Here is a 24,489-nt window from a genome sequence, read left to right on the forward strand (position 1 = left end):
CTCATCACTAGTTACGAGTACTGAGCACCCGAGCATGGTAGTGTTCGCGCATCACTAGTTATTATAACTGTAATTGTCTCTTTGATTAACATTCATTTGCCATCAGTTATTTATCCTACCAACCCCCCAATACACATGGACGCTTGGCTCAGGCTAGTACGCATGTGTTCTCAATAACCAGTGACTTATCACAGTTATAAACTAAAGCAGCAAGCATGCTGAACACAACATGTCTGACATCTGCTGTCAGAAGAGTCGCAGCAGCGCATGCTTGCTTGAATGTCTGCCGGTCCTCTGAAGTCAGTGGATTTGGCACCGTTCTGTCAGTTGGAGCACAGCACCAGATTATGGGGTGCAGGTTGATAAATCATTTTATATCTGAAGATGACTGACCCTTCTGATATAAGTGAGACCGGAGAAAGATCCGGCATGTTGGATTTTCAGTATTTTGGTACCTTTACCCCCCCCCCCCTTGATAAGATGTCTCCCTAGACCATGCCAGAGCGCTCAGCGGAGCATTTCTGTGTAAGGGGGGATTGTTTGGGAACAATAGCTGTTAACGATATGATTGGTAGACTAACCGCTATCTACTGTGTATGTGGTGCCTTACCCCTTAAAGGAAAAGGTGCAGAATCCATGGAGCTGCGCCAAATAGAGGAGGTGGGACTGTATAAATAAAACCCAGTGCCATGTCCTCTTTTTGTGCGCTGTTACCCTATGGTCTGGTACTGTACACTTTATGATCTTTGCTTCTCCTTTCACACTGTGCTGTGATAAAGAAATGGTGGCAGAGACCCCACCAGTGATCCGGTCTATATGATTTGGTTATTGGCTGCCGTCTGCTCCACCCGGGATCACGCCGACAGTAATTAGCCGTTATCCAATTATTAACGTAAACTTTTTGGGTTTAAGAACATAATGATGATCAGTGGGCTCTGCAGCTGCGCGCTCCAGGCTGGAGGATAAAACCTTCCGCTTAATCTTCTTCTTTTTTTTTTTGTTTTAGCATTGTATTTTGGCACAGTGCAGACTGCTTGGATGACGGCTGTTTTGCTGGCAGGGTTGTGTTTATACTGGCCGGCGTTGCAGAGGTCTCACAGGAAAGTCCTGATGGTGGGCTTCATTTTCACCGGACTTTGTTTGGGGACAGCTGCTTATCTAGTGTTTGATGCCCGGTGGTGGAATCCTATTATAGGGCTTAGTATGGGGTTTATGCTCGCTGGTCGCCCCTATGCAGGGTCTCTGGAGATAAGCGGTCTTGTAATAAAAAGATTTTCAGTGCATTAAATTTACCTCCCGCAGGGACGGTCTGTGACGTTTCTTGTGTCTCCGTGGCCGTCTCGCTGGCTGATATGAACTCATAGCGCAGCATATTGTGGGGATTTTCTTCTCTAGGCTCTGATCTGTCACAACAGCATCTTCTCATCTCGCAGTCATGTACTATTGATTCTTGCTTGTTCTGATTGTTTGTTTGATTTATTCAATGAACTACTATTAAAGGGAATCTGTCACCAGCTTTTTCCAACTAAGCAGCATAATGTAGACAGAGACCCTGATTCCAGCGATGTGTCTCTTACTGGGCTGCTTAGGGTACCGTCACACTTTAGCGATGCTCCAGCGATCACACCAGCGATCTGACCTGGTCAGGATTGCTGGTGCGTCGCTGGTGAGCTGTCAATCAGGCAGATCTCACCAGTGACCAGCCACCAGCGACGCGTGGAAGCGATGCTGCGCTTGGTAACTAAGGTAAATATCGGGTAACCAAGCGCTTGGTTACCAGCGCACACATCTTAGCGCTGGCTCCCTGCACTCCTAGCCAGAGTACACATCTGGTTAATAAGCAAACCGCTTTGCTTATTTACCTGATGTGTAGTCCGGCTACTTGTGCAGGGAGCCGGCACTGACAGCGTGAGAGCGGCAGACGCTAGTAACCAAGGTAAATATCGGGTAACCAAGCAAAGTGCTTTGCTTGGTTACCCGATATTTACCTTGGTTACAGCTTACCGCAGGCTGCCAGACGCCGGCGCCCAGCACATTCAGATCGTTGCTCTCTCACCGTCAAACACAGCGATGTGTGCTTCACAGCGGAAGAGCAATGAGCAAAAAATGAACCAGCACTGTGTGTAACGAGCAGCAATCTCACAGCAGGGGCCAGATCGCTGCTCAGTGTCACACACAGCGAGATCGCTAATGAGGTCACTGCTGTGTCACAATAACCGTGACTCAGCAGTGATCTCGCGATGTGAGAAGTACTCCTTAGTGTAGTTTTGATAAAATCACTGTTTAATCAGCAGTAGCTTATCATTACAGGACTACTTGGCATGCTGCCAGTAGTCCAGCATATTCATGAGCTCTGTATAACTGCTAGATCTGCAGCAGAGGAAGTGACAATAAACAGCTCAGTAAGTGACACATCACTGGAATCAGGATCTCTGTCTCTACATTATGCTGCTCTCAGATGGGGGAGCAAAAACCAGTTAACAGAGTCCCTTTAATTATTATTTACTTAGTTTTACAAAGTCTAAAATATTATAGTTAAATATGTGTTTTGTTGTAAAAACAAAAAAAAAAGATTTTTTATTTTTTTTTTTGTCCGACATACAGTATAAATTGTATTAAAGGGATCTTCTCAATATCAAGTGCTCGTAATAATACATAAGTTTACAAAATCCTCTCTCTTCTCAAGAATGTAGGTATTTTTCATTTTCTAGTTTACTGCTGGTTGCCTAGGTAACTGGCCACCTCTGCTTTCTGTCAGTGGTGGCCAATGTCCTAGTCAAGGAATGCAGTGCTTACAAGCTCTTTGCCAGCACTACTTTTGAAGCTGAGTTGATTGCTGGATCCAGTCACCCTCAGGATCGCTGCGGTCCTCTGATGATGCAGAGGTAAAGCTGCCATTGCTGGTAGTTTTGGAGAGCATAGTTCGAGCCATCAACACTTTTATGCCACTGATGTGAACTGTCAATCATTAGGAGTAGGAGCACACTGTGCCTGGCAGGCAAGAAGCCGGGAAACAAGGGAGTGATTTTTTTTTCCACTAGAGATTGAATATGACACAAACATTCCAAGGGGTTTCCAGGCTTGGGACAAAAATGTGCAGACATCTGACACTGCTGCTGTCCCCATATATCTGATTTGTATACTTGTGATCACACTTTGGCTAGTATAATCCAGATTCCCTCCATTCCCCCCCCCCCAATGTGCTTCTAGTTGACCCATGATCACAAGTATGCAAATAAGATATATGCCGTCACGTAACTGTCTGCACACAACGGCAGTACCGGTGAATCATGACAGTGTGCACACCACACACTGTGAGGATTCTGCTTTCACATAAAGTAAATGCAGACTCTCTTCCCAAGCCTGGACAACTCCTTTAAACACAAGAAATATTGCCAAAATCCTATTCAAAGAATAAAGAAAAGTAAAAGATGCTGAATCCTGTTTCAGCTTTATAGACTGCATGTAAAGGTGCCCATGTGTTTATCTTTCACTGTTTTACATGCCCATATTAACAGATTAGGGAGTAAATGTTGCTGACAGATTTTCTTTAAACGGGAAGTCTACAGGTTTTTATTACTCCACCTGAAAACAGCATGATATAGGGGAAGAGACCCTGATACCAGTGATGTCACTAACTGGACTGCTTGCTGCACGGCTTTGCTTAAAAATTGTTACTTCTCTGATATATATATATATATATATAATTTTATTATAATCGGCACTTTTTTTGTAAAAAAAAAAAAAAATTGCCAATATGCATCTCTGAGGCGAGGAGCGGGGGGGGTGGGTGCTGTCAAGCGCCGGCGGCCGAGATTGAGGAGAGTGGGGGGGGGGTACTGTTAGTCAGCAGCCGAAATTGAGGAGCTGGGAGGGGTGCTGTCGGGAGACCCTGTGCACGGTTTACCTGTTGAGGCACAGGGTGGCAGAGAACCGAATCCCCCCCCCCCCTCCCGAATCCCAGAATTCCAGCACTGACCACCATCCCCAGCAGAGAACAGACCCCCCCCCCCGCTCCCGGCACTGACCACCATCCCCAGCAATGAACAGACCCCCTCCCCCCCCCCCCGCCCCCCCCAAAATTACAGAACAGCCACACAGCATGAAGCTTACCCACACAGTAAATGAAAGAACTCCTGTTTTCGACTATGAAGACACTGACCTTGGTCTGTACAGGAAAGGATGTCAAGAATGTCATCCATAGCGTGGTGTCCTGAAGTCGAACGCTTCATCAGAAACCTGCGTCAACAAATGGCGAGATGCAGGAGGCGATGGCGTTGCCTCGTGCATTGTGAAATTAGACCACGCCCCTAACACGTGAGGTTAGTGACGTCATGCCGGGAAGGATCCTGTGCACTGCAGCATCTAACCTTGTGTCTCCGCTCCACACATGGCTAATTTGTATAGTTTACGAATTAGCCATGTGGACAGAGCCAGAGGTGCTGCCCCTCAGCGCTCTTCAGATTTCAGATTTCAGACATGTACCGCCGCAAAAAAAGCACTGTGTATAGTGTGTAAGCATGTATGCATACCAGAAGCTACACAAAGAAGCCGTGTGTTTCAGGTGTGCGTTAAAATACATCCACAGGAGTCTTTAATTAACTCAGGTGTTGCACATAAACCTATCAGAAGCTTCCACAGATATGACATCATCATATGGGCTGTCCCATAGTGTTTAAACGCATATTTAATCCCCTGGCGCTTTTTTCTGCAAATGATCACATACATTTTGGAGCATTGACCATTTCCTCAAAAAAAGAATCAAAAATCTATATTGTCCTGAACAACTGCTTGATTATATGAAGGATACAGATTGATGCTGCTTGTGATAATGTGATTGCTCTTTTTATATCACTCTATCTTTTGTGTTTTCCAGGAGACATAACCCAGAAAGGGTATGAGAAGAAAAGGGCTAAGCTTCTGGGTCGCTACATTCCTCTCATCCAAGGTAATGCTCTAATCTGCATCAATAATATCTGCATTTAGTGTTGAGCAGCTTTCAATATACTGCTCTTCTGTAACCGGTCCTGATCTCCGCTGCAGGCCATTCTCCTTCAGTAACGCAGTCACAGTTTTGCTAGTTGCTACTTGGTCCACCATAGCTTTTATATTGCACGTCACTTTAGCTTTGCTTCTCCATACACTGCTTGGTTAACACTGTGTCCTGCATGTCACATCTACAGAGCAAACTGTACAGACCCTGAACCAGCAGAATCCCTCTTCTCAATTCTTTGGGGGAGCTGTCAGTAGGGTTTCACCCTCCAATTATTTATATACATATGTAGCTCTTGCAAACACAAGTCCATACCTTTTTAGTTACCTGGATCGGTTTTCCTTTACTGAGCAATCAGAGTCTTTGAATCCATATGCAAATGTGGCTGAAGTGCTTTGGACGCGTGAAAGCACTTCAGGCCTCTTCTGCCGCTCTGGCTTTATTCCCAGCTCTGCCTTTTACTGCTGACCGACAGCTCCTTTGATTTGAAGTCACACAGAGCGGACAAGTATCCGCATATCCAACATAGCAGATCATCTTTTAGGCGTTCGTATTGGGAGAGTTGGGTAACTTGAAGCTCTTTGGCCCCAATGTAAAATCTTCAAAAGGGCTAATTAAAGGGGGCTTTACACACAGCGATATCGCTAGCGAGCGTACCCGCCCCCGTCGTTTGTGCGTCACGGGCAAATCGCTGCTCGTGGCGCACAATATCGTTAGGAGCCGTCACCCGGACTTAACTGCCTTGCGACGTCGCTGTGGCCGGCGAACCGCCTCCTTTTCTAAGGGGGCGTTCCGTTCAGCGTCAATAAGCAGCCGCCCAATAGAGGCGGAGGGGCGAACATGAGCATTCGCAACATCCCGCCCACCTCCTTCCTTCCTCAGTGCCAGTGGCCGCAGGTAAGCTGTAGTTCGTTGTTCCCTAGGTGTTACACGTAGCGATGTGTGCTGCCTCGGGAACGACGAACAACCTGCGACCTCAACAATCAACGATTTTTTTGAAAATGAACGATGTGTCAACGATGAACGATTTGGTGAGTATTTTCCATCGTTAACGGTCGCTCATTGGTGTCACACGCAACGACGTCACTAACTATGCCGGATGTGCGTCAGGGAATCAGTGACCCCGGCGATATATCATTAGATACGTCGTTGTAACATGTATCGTGGCCTTAAGTATCACAGGTCTTTAACCCCTTCTAGACATAGAATATACCAGTACACCTTAAGTCTAGTGCCGGGGTTTGGCACCCACTCCATGCACTGCTGATAATCGCCACTAACAGCTTTGCTCTGATTCTGTCCATTTCAAAAAGCAAAAATTAAGACGTTGCGATATCTCCGTGCTGATGAGTTGCCATGATAGCCGAGGGCTCCAATGATTGTTTACCCATCCATATGCCTGTTACGGAGCCAGCATGTCCAATTCCAGACTGCCAATCCATTTGTTATTCTGGAGACTAGCCCCTCTTTCATGAAGAACATTGCAAAACTTGGCCAAGCAAGAGCCCCAAAGTCTGGGAGAGCTGGCTAATATGGCTGTCTACTGAATGATCAGAATAATCTTATGTGTATGGATGGGTTTTAGGATTAGAAGCAAATCCAGAAACTCCCTTTGCATGCACTTTGCATTTGCAATGTTTCATGGTGTTTGCAGCTCATCAGTACAAAGCAGGAGAACTGTTTATCTGGGTGAGAGGCTTTTGACTAGAAATCTAAGGGGTAAAGTTTCTCTCCACTGCTAAGGCAGTGTAAGGAGACTGATAAGACATGTAATGCTCCTCTGGGGAATATGCAGATGGTTTATTCACAAAAGGGGACAGGAACTCTAGTGCCACCTATTGGAGAAAGCAATTCTAAGACATTTTAAAGAATAAAAGGTTTGAATCAACTTTTTTCCCACTATTTAAACAAAATAAATAAGCATCTTTGATATTGTTGTGTCCTTAATAGTCCTATCAAAACCTAAAATTTATTAACCAATGTGGTAAAGTGTAGAGCAAATAATTTAAAAACACCAGAATTGCGGATTGGTGGTTGCTGCACCTCCTGGAAAAAAATGCAGTAAATAGCGGTCAACATGTATGTATCTCAGAATGGTACCAATAAAAACATCAACCCTCCACTCAAAAATAAGCTAGAATAAAAAGTGACACCTCAGAAAATGGCAGAAAAAAACAATTTTTTTTACAAGTTTCAAATTGAATTTTAATCACTTTAAAAAAAAATTCGCCTAATGAGCAAAACTTGCTGTAAATTTGTAACTCGGTTTACGAGAAAGCTTTGCTGTACGAGCAAAATCCTCACCGCACACACTTCCGGTTCCGTACATCCACAGCGCTGTGACCTGCTCTTGCAGTCCACACAAACACGCACACACACATATATGCTCACCTTACCTTCCGTTCCCTCGCCGGCTTCCTGGAACTTGCATGTATCGGGTAACGAAGGCGACCGATGCCGGACCTTCAGCTCCCAGCGCGATGATGTGAAAGGCTGGAGCCGCTTGCCTCTGATTGGCCACCGCGCTGCCTTTGAGTAGCGCTTGACAGGGGAAGGTCCTCCCTCCACAGGATGTGTACTCTGTAACCATTGCGACGAGGGAGGAACTTCCCCTGTCAAGCGCTACTCAAAGGCAGCGCGCTGGCCAATCAGAGGCAAGCGGCTCCTGCCTTTGACATAAGCGCGCTGAGTGCGGAAGATCCGGCATCGGTCGCCTTGGTTACCCAATACACGTCTTGTACAGGCGAACTACAAGTTCCAGGAGACCGGCGAGGGAACGGAAGGTAAGGTGAGCATAATCTGTGTGTGTGTGTGTGTGTGTGTGTGTGTGTGTGTGTGTGTGTGTGTGTGTGTGTGTGTGTGGGGAATGGCACAATAGTGCACCAGGATGAAACATTTAACAACTTGTGGAACGAATTGTCTGCATTGCAATGATCTCCTATGGGAAATCTTGCTTTGAACGAGTAACTTGGTTAACAAGCACACTCCCAGAACGGATTGTTCTCATTAACCAAGGTTCCACTGTATTCATAAATATTCTGCCTTTATTTGACTTGTTTGACTCCTTATCGTCTTTCTTTGACTTGTTGCGCCTTCCTCCGGGTGACGTCGGCTTTGGCCGGTGTATCGGGGTGAGCCCGGTATCCTCCCTTCTGTGCTCGGATAGATTACACCGAGTCTGTGATGTGTCTACGGTTTCTGGTCAGTTTTGTTTTCCGGGCAGTTCTGGTTGTTAGTTGCTGACAGAATGGTTTCTCTTAATCTCTGAGAGTAGATTAGAGCCAAACTGTCACAGATCCTGTCTCCCGAGCTCGGTGATCCCGCCAGATGAAATCAGTCTTGTTTTTCTGTGTTTGGCTCAAATGAGTCAATAGTTTAATCATCATTAGGGAAATCTAGATGCAGCAAAAACACAAGCCGCTAAACACTAAATACGGGGACATAAAGCGCTGAAATAATTTTAGTGTTTTGTTTCTAAATTTCCATGTAAATTTGCAGCATTTCGATGATAATCACTATTTTGGCAAATGCGCCTTCCTTTTGGGAATTGAGGCCATGTTCACACTTCAATACAGACATCTGTTATCTGCTCTTATTTTTAGGAACAAACCGAATCATTGTCCCAAACAGATACGTTCATAACTGATGCAAATGAAAGCAGGAGGACCACATGAATTATTCTGGGTTCTGTTTCATGTTCAATTTTAGACGTTAATCATGAAGAACTTTTTTTTTTTTTTTCTCCTTTCTAAAAACTGAGTATTTTGGGGTCCCTCTGGATTTTTAGATTGGGGATACAAAAGTTGTGCTTGATGCACTTTTTTTTCAGTTCTTAAGTGACTTAAAGAAGTTGTCCAGTTACCAAAACTGATTTTTTTTTTTCTGATAAATCTTGCTAATATGTGCCCCTCAACACATCAATTATGTTTTTTCAGCAAAATTACCTTTTATTGTGCACTAGCAGCACATGCTCATTGCTGGCTCCAGCTCTGATGGGGTTAATCTCTCCTCTGACTTCCTGTGTTCAGTTCCTACAAGTCCCAGAATTCTTTGTGGCTCTAGGGCGGTGTCTAGCTTATCTAACACACCCATTGTGTCTAATACACCCACTCTGCTCCCACCCAAACCCTCCTCCCTGCCTCTTCCCTGTGGATGTACTGAGATCAATCATACAGAGACAGCAGCAGCTCTACACAGCCAGGGGAAGAAAGTGTGTGTGCGAGTATATACAGTGTATGTGTATGCGTATATACAGTGTGTGTGTATATACAGTGTGTGTGTATATACAGTGTGTGTATATACAGTGTGTGTGTATATACAGTGTGTGTGTATATACAGTGTGTGTGTGTGTGTGTGTGTATATATACAGTGTGTGTGTGTGTGTGTGTGTGTGTGTGTGTGTGTGTGTGTGTGTATGTCATACTCACCTGTCTGCAGGGTCCCGGTGCCATGCCTGCTTCCAGCCCCTGTCTCGGTACCGCCGCTCTGGCTGTGTGCAGTCTCCCCGGGGCACGTACGAAGCTTGCAGGACCTGGCGGTGGATCACCTGATGCAGTCACCTGACGCATCAGCTGATTGATTCTCGTGGTGTCGCTGGCTTTTTCGCGCCCGGCCGGCTATCAGCTGATCCTGCCGTCAGGGGACTTCATCAGCTGATTACCGGCAGCTCCTGCAGTGATGGGCCAGGATCAGACTCCCCTGCAGGAGCTGCCGGTAATCAGCACAGACGTGAGTATGTATTTATTTATTTTTTTTTCTACTGATGCATCAGCTGATTGTATAATCGGCTTTTATACAATCAGCTGATGTGTCATGTGATTCACGTAGTTTAACCTGACACATCATCTGATCGCTTTGCCTTCCAGCAAACCGATCAGATGATATTGGATCCGGATTGGACGGCGCGGGACCCTAACCCAGGATTACTGCGGAGGGGGGTTTATTTCAATAAAGATGGAGTCACTAATTGTGTTATGTTTTATTTCTAATAAAAATATTTTTCTGGTTGTTGTGGTTTTTTTTTATCATTACTAGAAATTCATGGTGGCCATGTCTAATATTGGCGTGATACCATGAATTTCGGGCTTAGGGCTAGCTGATAATATACAGTTAGCCCGAACTCCATTATTACCCAGCTAGCCACCCGGCATCAGGGCAGCTGGAAGAGTTGGATACAGCGCCAGAAGATGGCGCTTCTATGAAAGCGCCATTTTCTGGGGTGACTGCGGACTGCAATTCGCAGTGGGGGTGCCCAGAAAGCTTGGGCACCCTTCACTGTGGATTCCAATCCCCAGCTGCCTAGTTGTACCCGGCTGGACACCAAAATTAGGCGAAGCTTACGTCATTTTTTTTTAAAATTTATTTCATGAAATTCATTAAATAAAAAAAAAAAGGGCTTCTCTATATTTTTGGTTCCCAGCCGGGTACAAATAGGCAGCTGGGGGTTGGGGGCAGCCCGTACCTGCCTGCTGTACCCGGCTAGCATACAAAAATATGGCGAAGCCCATGTCATTTTTTTTTTCTTTTTGGGTAAAAAACTGCATACAGTCCTGGATGGAGGATGCTGAGCCTTGTAGTTCTGCAGCTGCTGTCTGCTCTCCTGCATACACTAGTGAATGGAGGATGCTGAGCCTTGTAGTTCTGCAGCTGCTGTCTGCTCTCCTGCATACAATGAACATTTTGAATAAGGAAATGACATCAGACCTTTTTTTTTTTTTTTCATCAACAATCTTTAATGGCATTGTGCACTGATTAAAAACGCAGTGAGCAAAAACGCACCAAATCGCGGCAAAAACGTGTCATGCAGCACCGCAGGTGACAGAGCAGAGCAAGTTGGTGACATGCTCTGCTCTGACACATAGTGTGCTGCATGTCACTGTATCCACTCTGGGACTTGTTGTGCAGGTGACCGGATGATACATGTCACTAACTTGCTCCACTCTGTGACTTCTGCTACATTGTTCCAACTGTATACACTCTCACCTGAACAAGTCTCAGAGTGGGGCAGTTAGTGACATGTATCATCCGGTCACCTGCACAACAAGTCCCACAGTGGTGAAAGATAGTGACATGCAGCACACTGTGTCAGAGCAGAGCATGTCACTGTCTCCACTCTGGGACTTGTTGTGCAGGTGACCGGATGATACATGTCACTAACTGCCCCACTCTGTGATTTCTGCTGCATAGTACCAACTGTATACACTCTCACCTGCACAACAAGTCCCATAGTGGAGACAGTTAGTGACATGTAGCATCCGGTCACCTGCACAACAAGTACCAGAGTGGAGAAAGATAGTGACATGCAGCACACTATGTGTCAGAGCAGAGCATGTCACTGTCTCCACTCCGCTGACCTCACAGCCCGTACACGCTGCAATGGATGCAGGGGAACACAGAACAAGTAATCGGCCGACACTGGAGTCATCTGATTACTTGGGATGAATGAGAAGTAAAATGCTCTGGTGCTCGATGGGCGAAGCCCATGCCGATTTTTTTTTTTAAAAAAAAATTCATTAAAAAAAATCACATTGTTTGTGGGCTCCCGCTGCATTTTCTATTGCTAAGGGTAACCAAAGCAGCTACTGGCTGCTAGCCCCCGCTGCTTTGTGTTACTTTCACTGGCAATAGAAATGCAGGGAAGCATTTTTTTTATAAAGGTTTTTCCCTGAAAACGTTAAGAAAATGACGTGGGCTTCGCCATATTTTTGTATGCTAGCCAGGTACAGCAGGCAGCTACGGACTGCCCCCAACCCCCAGCTGCCTAGTTGTACCTGGCTGGGAACCAAAAATATAGAGAAGCCCTTTTTTTTCCTGAATTTCATGAAATAATTTAAAAAAAAAAATGATGTGGGCTTCGCCAAATTTTTGAGTCCAGCCAGGTACAACTAGGCAGCTGGGGATTGGAATCCACAGTGCAGGGTGCCCAAACTTTCTGGGCCCCCCACTGCGAATTGCAGTCCACAGCTGCCCCAGAAAATGGCGCTTTGATAGAAGCGCCATCTTCAGGCGCTGTATCCAACTCTTCCAGTGGCCCTGGTGGCAGGTGGCACGCTGGGTAATAAGGGGTTAATACCAGCTATGTTTTACCAGCTGGTATAAAGCCCGAGATTCTTAATGTCAGGCCAAGTTTAACCTGGCCATTAAGAATCTCCAACAAAGGGTTTAAAAAAAAGAAAAAAAAAAGACATCACACAGAGAAAAATACTTTATTAGAAATAAATACACAGACACAGTGGGGACTCCATGTTTATTACTCCCTCTCACCCCTCCACGATGGAGAGATTTCTGTACTGACCATGCCAGGAGAGAGCGAGGAAAAAGAGCGAGTGGGGGGAGGAAAAGAGCGAGCGGGGGGGAGGAAAAGAGAGCGAGCGTGGGGAGAAAGAGAGCGAGGGAAAAGAGAGGGGAGAGGAGAGAGGGATAAGAGGGGGGCAGAGAAGAGGGGGAAGAGGGGAGGGGGAGAAGAGTGGGGGGAGAGAAGAGAGTGGGGAAAGAACGGGGGGGGGGGGCAGAGGTGCTCTGTCACCAACTGTCTCCACTCTGTGACTTGTGGTGCAGGTGACAGAGTGCAGACAGTTGGTCCCATGCAGCAGGACAGATGGCAGAGCACAGCAGTGACATGCCTGTCAGTGTCTTGCTGCTGGGAGGAGCAGATGATCACACTGCCCGACACCGGCCGCTCTCCTGACATCGCAGCAGAGCGGGCGGGTGGACAGTGTGATCACATACTTGCGTGCAGGGGGGAGATTCAGCTGAAGAACCCCCCTGTACTGCACACTGGCGCCCCGTGCCTCACCATCTGCAGGACGCCGGCTCCACACTGACGTCCTCCGGATCCTCCCCTCGATGCTGGGCTGTGATGTGCGGTAGTTACCGCCCACAGCCCTGTCACTCAATCTGAGTGGTGCCAGCCTCCTCTGACGTACCCGTCCAGTTTGAGAGCCCGGAAATGCCGGGACGTCAGAGGATGCTGGTGGCCACAGCTCCAGGGGATCATGTGACCGGCACTGAGCGTGCAGGATAGCGCCGCTCAGTGCCAGAACTGGAAACAGAAGCCAAAGGAGAAAACTCCTAGAAAGGCAAGTAGAACTCATACAGAAAATAAAAAAAATGGGTGAACCACCCCTTTAAAGAGAATCTGTCAGCAGTATTTTACTACCTCATCTGATAGCAGCATCATGTAGGTAAATAGACTCTGAATCCAACCATGTATCACTTTGTTTACTGGGTGCAGCAGTTCTGACTCAATTAGAGTCTTTAATGTCAAATCTATTTTTATAATTTTTTTTAACACAGAAGAAACATAACATACCGTTGCAAACTGGCAGAGTTGCACCACACATCCGATACTGAAACGTCGTAGGTCTTAGGGCTGGTCAACGGCGATCCGGTTCCAAGAAAGACATCTCACAATTAGAGTTTTTAGATTTAGCTTAGGCTCTCTAAATATAATGTCTATATACAGTGAGCTGCTGATCACAGCAGGGGGCATGCTGAACTACCTTACCTCTAGCTGATCTAGTTCAGCAATGATAATCTCCTGAAGCTAAAATAAACTTTGCAGGAAAACCACTGCATACATTGTGATAAGAGACTCTTCACTGAAAACTGTGTGTTAACCCCTGCAGCATGCCATCTTTAGATTACAAAGCAAAAACATGCTGACTTATTCCTTTTAAAGGGGGTTGTCTAGGCTTATCGTAAAAGTCTGCAGTCACTTTGCAAATTAGTGAACTTCACATTGTGCACCACCTATGCTATGAAGTCTCTCCTGTGTCGGTGGTAAGATCAATCGGTCATGTGACTGAAAGTATGCGATATGCATTCTCCCGGCCACATTCTCATTAGACCTGTGCGACCTTGCTCAATACAAGAGAATTGAGCGAGGCTGCGCATGTCTGCTTGGATTGTGACCAGGAGTATGCATATTGCCTACTTGGCAGTCACATGACATCTCGGTATCACCACCGGTACCATGAAGTCCTTGCTGTGCATGATGTGAGGATTCACAGAGTGACTCATAGGCCCTGTGCGCACTAGGCGTTTTTACCGCGCGGTTTTGCTGCGGAAATTTCTCGAGAAATGTTTGAAATCTTTCTACAGACATTTCCCAGCAAAACCTATGGGGAAAAAAAAAATAGCTGTGCGCACGCTGCGTTTTTTTTTTCTCAAGAGAATTCTTTCTGAAGATTTTCTTGAGAAAAATGTGTATGTCACTTCTTTTCCGCAGGTACCTGCTGGATACCCCCGATATTTTACTCCATTCACTGTAATGTAATCGTGAAATACCGGGGGGTATACCGCAGGTAGCAAATGATGTGCGGTATACCCCGGTATAGCCGCGATTTACCTGCGGTAATGCTCATCGCTGCCTGCGGTTTTGCAGGCAGTGATGTCATTATGACAGAAGAGGAAGCGGAGCAGAGTAAACACACACGGTCACACTCCCTGGACGCCGCACAGAAGCACTTCCGTGTGACCTCCAGGTGCCCGTGCAGTCTGTGTCCCCGCTCCGGCCCTGCGGCTGCGCTGCCCTGCAGTGGTGTCAGTGTCTGCCCGCAGGTATCAGCTGCTCGGTCACCCTGCAGCGCAGGCAGACACTGACACACAGCAGTGCGTGCAACTGCGAGGATGCCGAGCGCTGCTGTCAGGAGGTGAGATGAGATCATTACCTGCTGTGACGATCTCCTGCCTCCTGACGTCACCGGCTGTCACTGCCGTCTATGCCCGCGGCCCGAGACTGTCACTGCCGGTGACGTCACGGGCTCTCGCAATACTGCTGAGAACTCGGCGGGCATAGAAGTCAGTGACAGCGCTGATGGCAGGACTGCAGGAGATCGTCACAGCAGGTAATGATCTCATCTAACCTCCTGATGGCAGTGCTAGTCATCCCCTGCAGTGACCTGGGCTGACCTATTGATGTTAGCTCAGGTCACTGCATTACTCTCGTGCCCCCCCCCCCCCCCCTTATTGGATTACACCGGACCCGGATTTGATTGTTCTTGTCAATAAATTGGTGAAAGAGGGAATGTGGGGAGTTTTTTCAAATAAAACTTTTTTTGTTGTCTATTTTTTATTTCTTACTGACTGGGTTGGTGATGTCGGGTATCTGATAGACGCGTGACATCACTAACCCCAGGGCTTGATGCCAGGTGACATTACACATCTGGCATCAACCCCATATATTACCCCGTTTGCCACCGCACCTGGGCAACGGGATGAGTTGGGGCGAAGCGCCAGGATTGGCACGTCTAATGGATGCACCACTTCTGGGGCGGCTGCGGCCTGCTATTTTTAGGCTGGGGAGTGTCCAATAACAGTGGACCTCCCTAGTCTGAGAATATCAGACCCCAGCTTTCTGCTTTACCTTGGCTGGTGATCCAATTTGGGGGGGACCCCACGTTTTTTGTTTTAAATTGTTTAATGTAAAATAACAGCGTGGGGTGCCCTCTGTTTTGGATTACCAGCCAAGGTGAAGCTGCCAGCTGTGGTCTGCAGGCTGCAGCCGTCTGCTTTACCCTAGCTGGCTACAAAAGATGGGGGGACCTCACGTCATTTTTTTTTTTTTCTTAATTATTTATTTTATTTTTTGGCTAAATACAAGGCTAGGCACCCTTTAGTGCTACATGAAAGTCACTAAAGGGTACCAGCTTAGAATATGCAGGGGGGTGGGACATTATATAGGTCTTTCTCATCCATCGATCTATCTATTCATCTATCCATCTTTCCCTCTATCCATTATCAGTCTATCTATCGATTATCTATTATCTATATTATTTATTGCAGTTCAGCATAAAAAAACCGCAGGGACCAACCTGCAGAAAAACCGCGGCAAAAACGCATGCGTTTTTCCTGCGGTTTTGGTGCGTTTTTTTACCGCAGTTGCGGTAATCTTCAACTCCCAAAAGTTTCTCAATAAATTTTTCTTGAGAAAAATCACTTTTCTAGTGCGCACATAGCCTTAAGGTGACTTTAGACTTTCATGATGAGTCTGGACAACCCCTTTAATGGAACCCGGATGGACCCCATACTATCTAACGTGGTCACTCTGCTTCCATTTGCATCTGTTCTGCAACAGGTCCATTTTGGACATTAATTCAGTTTCTTCTTCAAAAACAAAAAAGACAAACAGACTGAACTAATTCTGACCATAATTCTACTTGCGAATTGTTAGCTGTTAATATATTGCCTTTTTTTCTACTCCTGCTAGGTGTAGACCCTTCACTACAAACAGACAGCAAACTCCTGGGCACCACACAAGTTACAACCACCACAAACAAGCAGCAGAGGTCCCGTTCTACCAGCTCACGGGATGAGCGATTTCGATCTGGTTAGTGCTTCTGCACGATCGATATGTGACCCTGTGCATGCTGATAAGCGTGTAGGCCCGTTCTGGACAGAATCTTTCTCCTCTAAGAAACAAACATGGCTTATACACAAGATCTGTAATCTATACTACGATTTGTACCTTATTAAAAATTTGGGACCACAAGCCTTTCCTTCAGCCAATGTAAATGCCCCATTCTGCATCTCATGTATCATGTATAGATGTCTAATCAATCATTTAACAAATACAAAGTGCTAATGCGCATGACGTGTTGATTGCGGATTTGTAATTTATATTTGTGCCAGAATCAAATTTCACTTCAAAATAAACATATAAAATATCAGCAATATCTAAAAAGCAGGGCGTATTATACATTCTCTACTGGGACCCCACTACCAGAACATGGTAATATTCTGAAGTCATGAAAAAAAAATAAAGTATAGCTTAATTTACCTCTTATTAGTCCCCTGGCCTCCATTATCTTTTTTTAATGAGAAATTGCTGCAGCCATAGAGAGGCCTTTGCTTTTTTTTTTTTTTTATTGCCTATGTCACGCCTGCCCTCTGTGCCTCACCAAAATTAAGTGACCAGGTAAGGGGCGTCCTCTGGAAATATATATTAAAGAGAAACAACTAAAGGAAAAAAATTATAACTAAATTCCTTTGGCCAGCTAATCACACTTGTCATGTCTATGATGGTAACTACTATAGAATGAACGTTGCCTCCTTCAAGTTACGCTGTCAGCAAAGGCACCTGTGCTATGATGAGGAAGTTACCTATACCACGTACTGTCAAGCAATCTCCAAGTCACAGCAGTTATTCAGCATTCAGAAAGACAGGGTGGACAGCAGTGTGAGCAGCCTCATTTTCCCCTAACACCCCTGGAAAACACAATATTATCAGAAAGACGGGTTAGACAGCAGTGTGGGCAGCCTCTTCTGCCTGCAAAACTCCTGCAATCTCCAGTATTGAATCAGAAAGACAGGGTGGACAGCTGAGTGTCCTCTCATTACTGCAGCACCCCTGGTATCTCCACTATTAGATCAGATACAGGGTGGACAGCAGTGTGAGCAGCCTCTTTTTTACCTTAGCACTCCTTTTATTGCCCTGTATTCGATCAGAAAGACAGGTCGGATAGCAGTGTGAGTGGACTCTTCTCCCCCCTCGGAACACCTCTGTTATCTCCAGTATTGAATCAGGAGTGACAACAGTGCCAGCGGCCTCTTCTTCTCACATCCCTGGTATCTCCACTATTAGATTAGAAAAACAGAGTGGACAGCAGTGTGAGCAGCCTCTTTTTACCTCAGCAATCCTATTATCTCACTGTATTAGATCAGAAAGACTGCAGTACCAGCTGCCTCTTCTTTCCGCAACACTCTTGGTATCTCCAGTATTAGATCAGAAACACAGGGTGGACAGCAGTGTTAGCAGCCTCTTCTTACCTTGTCACTCCTGGAATCTCCACTATTAGATCAGCTATACATGGTGGACAGCAGTGTGGGCAGCCTCTTCTTACTGTAACACCACTTGCATCTCCAGTATCAGATAAGAATAACTACTGGGAGCAACTCATCCAACACATGCTGCAAACCTCCTTCCTATTAATTTTTCAGGACATTTGTCAGTGTAACAAGATGTTGGCTATTTTAATGTCTCTAGTAATTACATCACTAAACGAAACAAGTGTGATTTTCTAATTAAAGGTACTTAACAATTTATTTCTGGTGACATTTCCTTTAGTTACATATAATTCTATTCTCAGAGAACTCCTCTAAGGTCTAGAGCACCAGCACCACTAAGTTTAGTTTATGGGGGAATAGTTATCATTCCTACATAAACCTTACTTTTGATATATTTCTGCATGTCCCTGGTAAGATGGTACTGTCACCAAAATCTTATAGGGAGTATGCCACCCCCAAAATGCAAATTCAACTACCTAAATACTTACATGAGGGACTTTGCCCCTGTGAAAATCACTTCCGTAATATACATTTTAGTATTGTAGATGCAGATAAAGTTAGTTTTAATATATATATACAAATGATGGAGCTTGGCGTGGCCAATGGCTCAGTGCACCGTTACGCCCTTCAATTTTTATAGGGGTCAAGTCCCCTGTCTAAATATTTTAAAGAGGTTGTTCCACACACAAAGAACATTGATATGCCGGAACATGGTCTGCACATATCACACCTCCTGACCAAGAGTATACAGACATTACAACACGGGATTATTTCTGTGAGGTAAAACATTTCACTGGAAGTACATGTTTTACCTCACAGAAAGCAGCATCTGTGATCTCATTCTTTCCTGCCTGTATACTCTTTTGCTTCCTTCTCTGGTCAGGAGATGAGACATGTGCTGACTTGTTCCTCCATGCAAATGTACTTTGATCGCAGGACAACCCCCTTTAAAGGTTTAGATAGGGGACTTTTAAGTAGGGGCTTTTCAGCCGCAGAGTTTGATACTTTATAATCTGCTGTGCGATTTTATTTTTTTTTGGGCCACCAGTTACATGTCCACCCATAGACCAGGCTTTTGTGTCTTGTGCAGATGTTCACACAGAAGCCGTACAAGCAGCTTTGGCTAAATACAAGGAGAGAAAAATGCCGATGCCTTCTAAACGACGCTCTGCTCTTGTCCAGCCTTCGTTAGAGACCTACACGCCGCCAGGTAAATATATATTGATTCTGTCTAGCTGACGTGTGCAGCATCACATTGACTGGAAAAGGATCGATAGCGCCGCGTCTGCTCAATGACTGGTTGTCTCATTGTATGCGCTGTCTCGTTCATACAATGCACTTGCTTTTATTTACTTCCTTAATGTACAAAACAGTTTTGATATTTCGGTATCCACGATTATTTTACTCGCAGACACCTCGTCAGCGTCGGAGGATGAGGGCTCATTGCTCCGTCAGGGACGCATCACATCCACTCCGCTTCAAGGTCATTCGAGTGTAGAGCCCTGGATTAGCAGAGTAACCCAGGGCTCCTCCACCTCATCATCAGCATCCTCCACCTCATCCCACCCAGGAGCCAAGCCTGCTGCCTCCAACAGCTGCCCTGTCCTCGCAGCTGCCACCATGCTGGCAGACCTCATGGCACATGCCCAGATAGGTCAGTATCCGGGCATGTGCTGCCAAATCTTATGGAAAGATAATTGCGCTGTAATATTGGCCAGCAAGCTGACGGCAGTCTGGCAAAGTAGTTGGGACATGTCATGACACATTGTAACGATATCACCAGAAAGGTTTGTGGATAATTATATTTCTAGGTAATGCTTATATTTGAACTCAAAATAGTGTTTTGTGTTTTTTTTTGTTTTTTTTTTTTTACTAATTTTGTGTCATGACACTGACCAAGATGGGTATGTGATCATTGGGTGCCTTCATAAGGTTTCAGACAGTGATCAGAACCATATGTCATGTTCTTCATCCTGATAACCAGAGAGTGTTTCTGCACCACCTGACGTGACTACTGGACTCCTAGGAAACTCTCATCATGAGCGTCCACAGGTGGCATCTGTGCGTGGAGTGCCACGGGGGTTCAACAGCAGCATATTAGAAACTGCAGATGGTGCGTTCGTATTATTAGATGATTTGAGTAGACCTACTAAGACAAAGATACACCCTGTAGTCTGATACTACTGTTCCTCCCCAATAGGTGTGCCAGTAAACAGCAGAGTCTCTTCCAAAATTCAGCAGCTACTCAATACCCTAAAAAGGCCAAAGCGTCCTCCACTAAGAGAATTCTTTGTGGATGATTTTGAGGAGCTCCTGGAGGGTAAGAATTCATAGATAATGTAAAGGGAGTTTGTCAGCTCAAAATGACTGTTCAAACCAAGCCAAGGCGCTCAGTGCACTTTTGGCATGGCCGTACAGTTTAGTGCACTTTTGGCATGGCCGAACAGTTTAGTGCATCTTTCCACCTATGTCTTTTCTGTCCATCTTTCATAACTCTGACTTTAAAAGAACCACAGACAGACGGAGATAGATGACTTTCTCTGGTTCCTCTAAAGCCAGAGCTGTCAAAGATGAGGAAGGTGGAGATAGATGGAAATAACGTAAGAGGGAAGGAGCACCAAAACTGTTTGGCAATGCCAACGGAGCACCGAGTGCCTGTCCTTGGTCTGAACAGTCATTTTGTGCTGACCGACTCCCTTTTATGGAAAAGTAAAATATTTATATTTTATTTCTATACTCCTTCTTTATCAAGTCTGCTCTGCTTTCACATTATATAGTTCAACAGCCAGACCCCAACCAGCCAAAAGCAGAAGGAACAGAAATGGCACTTCTCAAAGGAGAACCTCTTGGAGTTGTGTCTAATTGGCCTCCCTCATTGCTGACAGCTCTTCACCGCTGGGGAACTACGCAACCAAAAGCCCCATGTCTTACCTCTTTGGACACTACTGGCAAAGCAATGTACACACTTACGTATGGTAAGTAAAAAAATGTTTTGTTTTTTTTTTTAAAAAAAAAGTGTTATTTTTGTGCTTTTACGATCCATATGTATAAAGCAAAAGAAAAAATAGCCATATTGTTAAAAATATAAAGGGGTTTTCCCCAGTAGTAAAACCTATAAATTATTGGATCCCTGGGGTCCCACCTATATTAAAAACAAAGGTCCTGTGTCTTCAACTTGATTGGAGTTGCGATCAAGCAATGTATTCCTCTGCTTAGTCTATGGGACTAATGACCATATCCATGCAATATTCTCAGTGATCTCTATTAGCCTCGTAGATTTTGCTTGTAATAGGAGTCAACGTGTGCAAGCTACCACTGCTCCATTGAAACCTGGAACACCCAACTCCATCCTCAAAACAGTGTATTCATTACCCATCCTGTGGGTAGCTGATAAATTTTCATATTTGGAAAATCCCATTAATCACCAGAACAGAAAACTTCAAACATGAAGATCCATCGCTTCGTTTATGAATTTTTAGCTTAAGTTACAAAATTCTGGGCTGATAACACAGGTTTGCAAAATTTTGGGTTTGTAAGAATTGTTTGAACTCCAATGACTGATTCCTATTTTTTCTTATACCATGATTTTAAAAAAAAAAAAAAACACAACAAAAAAAACACTTCTATTTTTAACCATCACGTATGGATTTTGCACAAAACAAGTGTGAAATTACGTACAAGCGAAAATGATAAAAATCTCTATTGTAGCCAAAAATGTGCACAATATTATATAATGTATTAAACATTCATTCTGCAATATTATTGGAAATGAATTCTTGCGCCTTTTCCTCTCCTCTTGATCCCTTTTCTCTTATGGAAGGCTGCGGATCTTCTCTGTGAAGCCTCCAGTAGTCATCCCCCATCAATTTCACGTTCCATCTACCTTGGTATCGTTGTGCCATCTCCTTGATATCCCGATGAAATCTTTCTCCTTGCTCTTTTCTAACATCTCCATGGTTTTCTGGAAAGTCGTCCAAATGGTAATGTAAAAAATTTTGTTTCAAATTCATCAGACAACCCAAAGCTTTGAAACGTTTCAGCTTGTTCTCCACCATGGACTTAAATTTTGGATCTAGAAATTTCTTCGACTTCTTTGAAGAATCCCAAGCCCTTTTCGCAACAGCTTTAATTTTTGTTTCGAACGAACGCGTTGTTCTTCATGAGTTTCCAAGTATCCAGACCTACAAAAATGCCTTTCTTCAGTTTTGCTTCTAACAATGACTGATACTTGGTACACAGGTACTTAAAGGTCTCTCCATCTTTTGGTAGAGCTTTCACAAACTGCTTCATCAGTCCAAGCTTAATGTGGAATGGAGGCAGGAGAACTAAAGTGGAATCAACTAAACCTTCCGCAACTACTTCTTGAGTTCAGGTTTCAAAGATGTTCTCGTTGGCCAACTTGTTTTGGCTCCATTGATGATTCTTATCCTAGATGTCCTATTCACACATATGCATGAGTAGTTTGTGTCCTCCTTGCATCTCAAGGAGCAAAGAGAAAAATTTCAGATCACCACATATTGACCATCCTTGATTCTCATAGTTAACTTTTCTTGAGAATAAAGTCTAAATTCTTATAGCTTTCCTTCAAGTGCACAGAATGTCCTACAGGCACTGAAGCATACTTGCCACCATTGTACAGTAGCAGCTTTCAGACTCCTATTGGATCAATCAATGAAGAGTCTCCACTCGCTCACATTGTGCTCAATGTTAAATTTTTCTATCAGCCTAGGAACATAACTGCAATACACTAGAGCCATCTTGAGAAAAGTATGGGAGAAATACATTTTCTCTGCTTCTGTACCATGAAAAACCGTTACCAAGAGCTAGCAGGTCCTTTAGTCTAGAGCAGTGGTTCCCAAACTCCAGTCCTCACGACCCCCAGCAGGTCATGTTTTCAGGATTTCCTTAATATAGCACAGGTGATGCCTTGATAATGATTCCATCATCTGTTCAATAGTAAGGAAATCCTGAAAACATGACTTGTTGGGGCCATGAGGACTGGAGTCTGGGAAACACTGGTCTAGAGCCTAAACGTTCCGAAGAGTGTTAAGGGAATCCCCACGTCCCTGACTAAATCATGTAATTTGAGCTGTGAAAAAAGCTATGGCTCGTTGGAACGAGCGTGAACGTCTCCATCAGAATCCTGCTCTTCGTGTTCTGAATCAGGTGTATCTTCAAGTTTCTTCGAAGGTGAAAGGACATTATACTGTATAAAATATATAGATTTCTAACCAATCTAATGACCCCAATATCATCCACCAAAGTTCACACAAAGGGGTCAAAGTATGGTACAAGAATAAGCCTATGGATTCAGTGATTGTGAAAAAACTGTACGTGATGGAGGTTCTCCCACCGAAAGTATATATCACATCACCTATTACTTTTCAAACAATAGTACCCTTGCATACCTGTTATTTTTGTGCAAATCGTGAGAACTGGGGTCCTGTGCTCCATTCTTTGTCAGCAGTGACTGTCATGAATGCCTCTTGACGCTCTAGTCACTGTAGGACTAGCTGAGCGCTGTACTCAATGATAGAGAGGGAGTGCACATACCCAGCTGCGACTCTGGTCAAAACGAGGACACTGGGACCCCATTATAATGGTTGTTGTCGGTCCCAGATTCACTATATGGATTATATTTCCTGTTGAATATGCAAATTGCCTCTTCAGAGAGGAGGACTTGAACTCTAGTGCCATCTATTGGAAGTAACATTCCTAAAAGTCATTATCGACCTATTAATGAGCCTTGCCAAACCACTTAGAAGAAATCCAAACCAGAATCTCAATTTTCAGACATTGTGTTTTTGGGTTTTGCCCCTCGTCAGTGCAAAACATGAGATCAAATTTGGCTGTATGAGACATTTCTGACTGACATCTGAGGAGTAATAATTCTCCTTGTGGAGAGTGACTCTGCCAGTGTAAGGAGACTTATAAGCCATGCAATGCTCCTTTGGGAAAATAAATATGCAAATTGCCTCATCTGTGAGGAAAAGGACTGGAACTCTAGTGCCACCTACTGGAAGTAACAATCCAGTCTATATTGACACTTAAACAAGTCTTGCCTCGTGACTTAGTATGACTTTCAGGATTGCTTCTTCCAATAAGTGACACTACTATTCAAGTCATATTCTTCTCTGAACAGGCAATTTACATATTTAATTTTCCAGAGGAGCATTGCATGGCTTATACGCTTCCTTACACTGGCATGCCAGGAATGTCACTCTTGACAAGAAGACACAAAACCTCTTAAAATAAATACATAAAATTTATTTACTTGGTGGTGCCACCTGGTGGTCAGATTATATAGCAATGTGCAGGTCCATCTACTAAGCTTAAAGGGATGGATTGTCCAGTACTAGATAACTCCTTGTTAATTGGTCAAGGGAAAGTCGTTACTCATCCTCAGGCCAAACATGCTCTCCTATAGCCAGTGCTGCGTCTCCCACCGACTCGGACAAAAAGTGAATGCTGCAGCTAAGCAGGGTCCACTGATTGACTGCAGCATTTATGCGATGCCCTCAAAGGATGTTCATCTTGGACTGGTGGTGGACACATTGCTCACTATGGAAGTTTCAAGACACTGAACCTTTTAATAAGGGATTGTCCAGTGGTTGATGACCCCCTTTTAATTCTGCTAATCATATGCTCAGTCACTGTCCCCCTGCCAGTTCTCTACGTTGGCTACTCTGCAGCTATCGGTGGAGGACTAT

The 24,489-nt window shown here is 44.7% G+C and overlaps 1 protein-coding gene across 10 annotated transcripts in view; it reads left to right on the forward strand.

The window, feature by feature from the left end:
* Positions 1-24,489, forward strand: part of DIP2A (disco interacting protein 2 homolog A) — a 184,217-nt gene that overhangs the window by 97,034 nt on the left and 62,694 nt on the right. For 5 of the 10 annotated variants that reach the window (XM_075317444.1, XM_075317446.1, XM_075317445.1 and 2 more), the window contains exons 2-8: positions 4,877-4,948; positions 16,203-16,322; positions 18,870-18,989; positions 19,191-19,433; positions 19,764-19,892; positions 19,980-20,099; positions 20,557-20,754. In XM_075317444.1, coding sequence (XP_075173559.1) covers positions 4,877-4,948; positions 16,203-16,322; positions 18,870-18,989; positions 19,191-19,433; positions 19,764-19,892; positions 19,980-20,099; positions 20,557-20,754 — 1,002 coding nt within the window. The remainder of the gene's footprint in view (positions 1-4,876; positions 4,949-16,202; positions 16,323-18,869; positions 18,990-19,190; positions 19,434-19,763; positions 19,893-19,979; positions 20,100-20,556; positions 20,755-24,489) is intronic. The other 5 variants (XM_075317449.1, XM_075317454.1, XM_075317448.1 and 2 more) reach the window with 3 other exon arrangements.

The sequence above is a fragment of the Anomaloglossus baeobatrachus genome, chromosome 7 (genome assembly GCF_048569485.1).
Source record: "Anomaloglossus baeobatrachus isolate aAnoBae1 chromosome 7, aAnoBae1.hap1, whole genome shotgun sequence".
Classification (NCBI taxonomy): Eukaryota; Metazoa; Chordata; class Amphibia; order Anura; family Aromobatidae; genus Anomaloglossus; species Anomaloglossus baeobatrachus.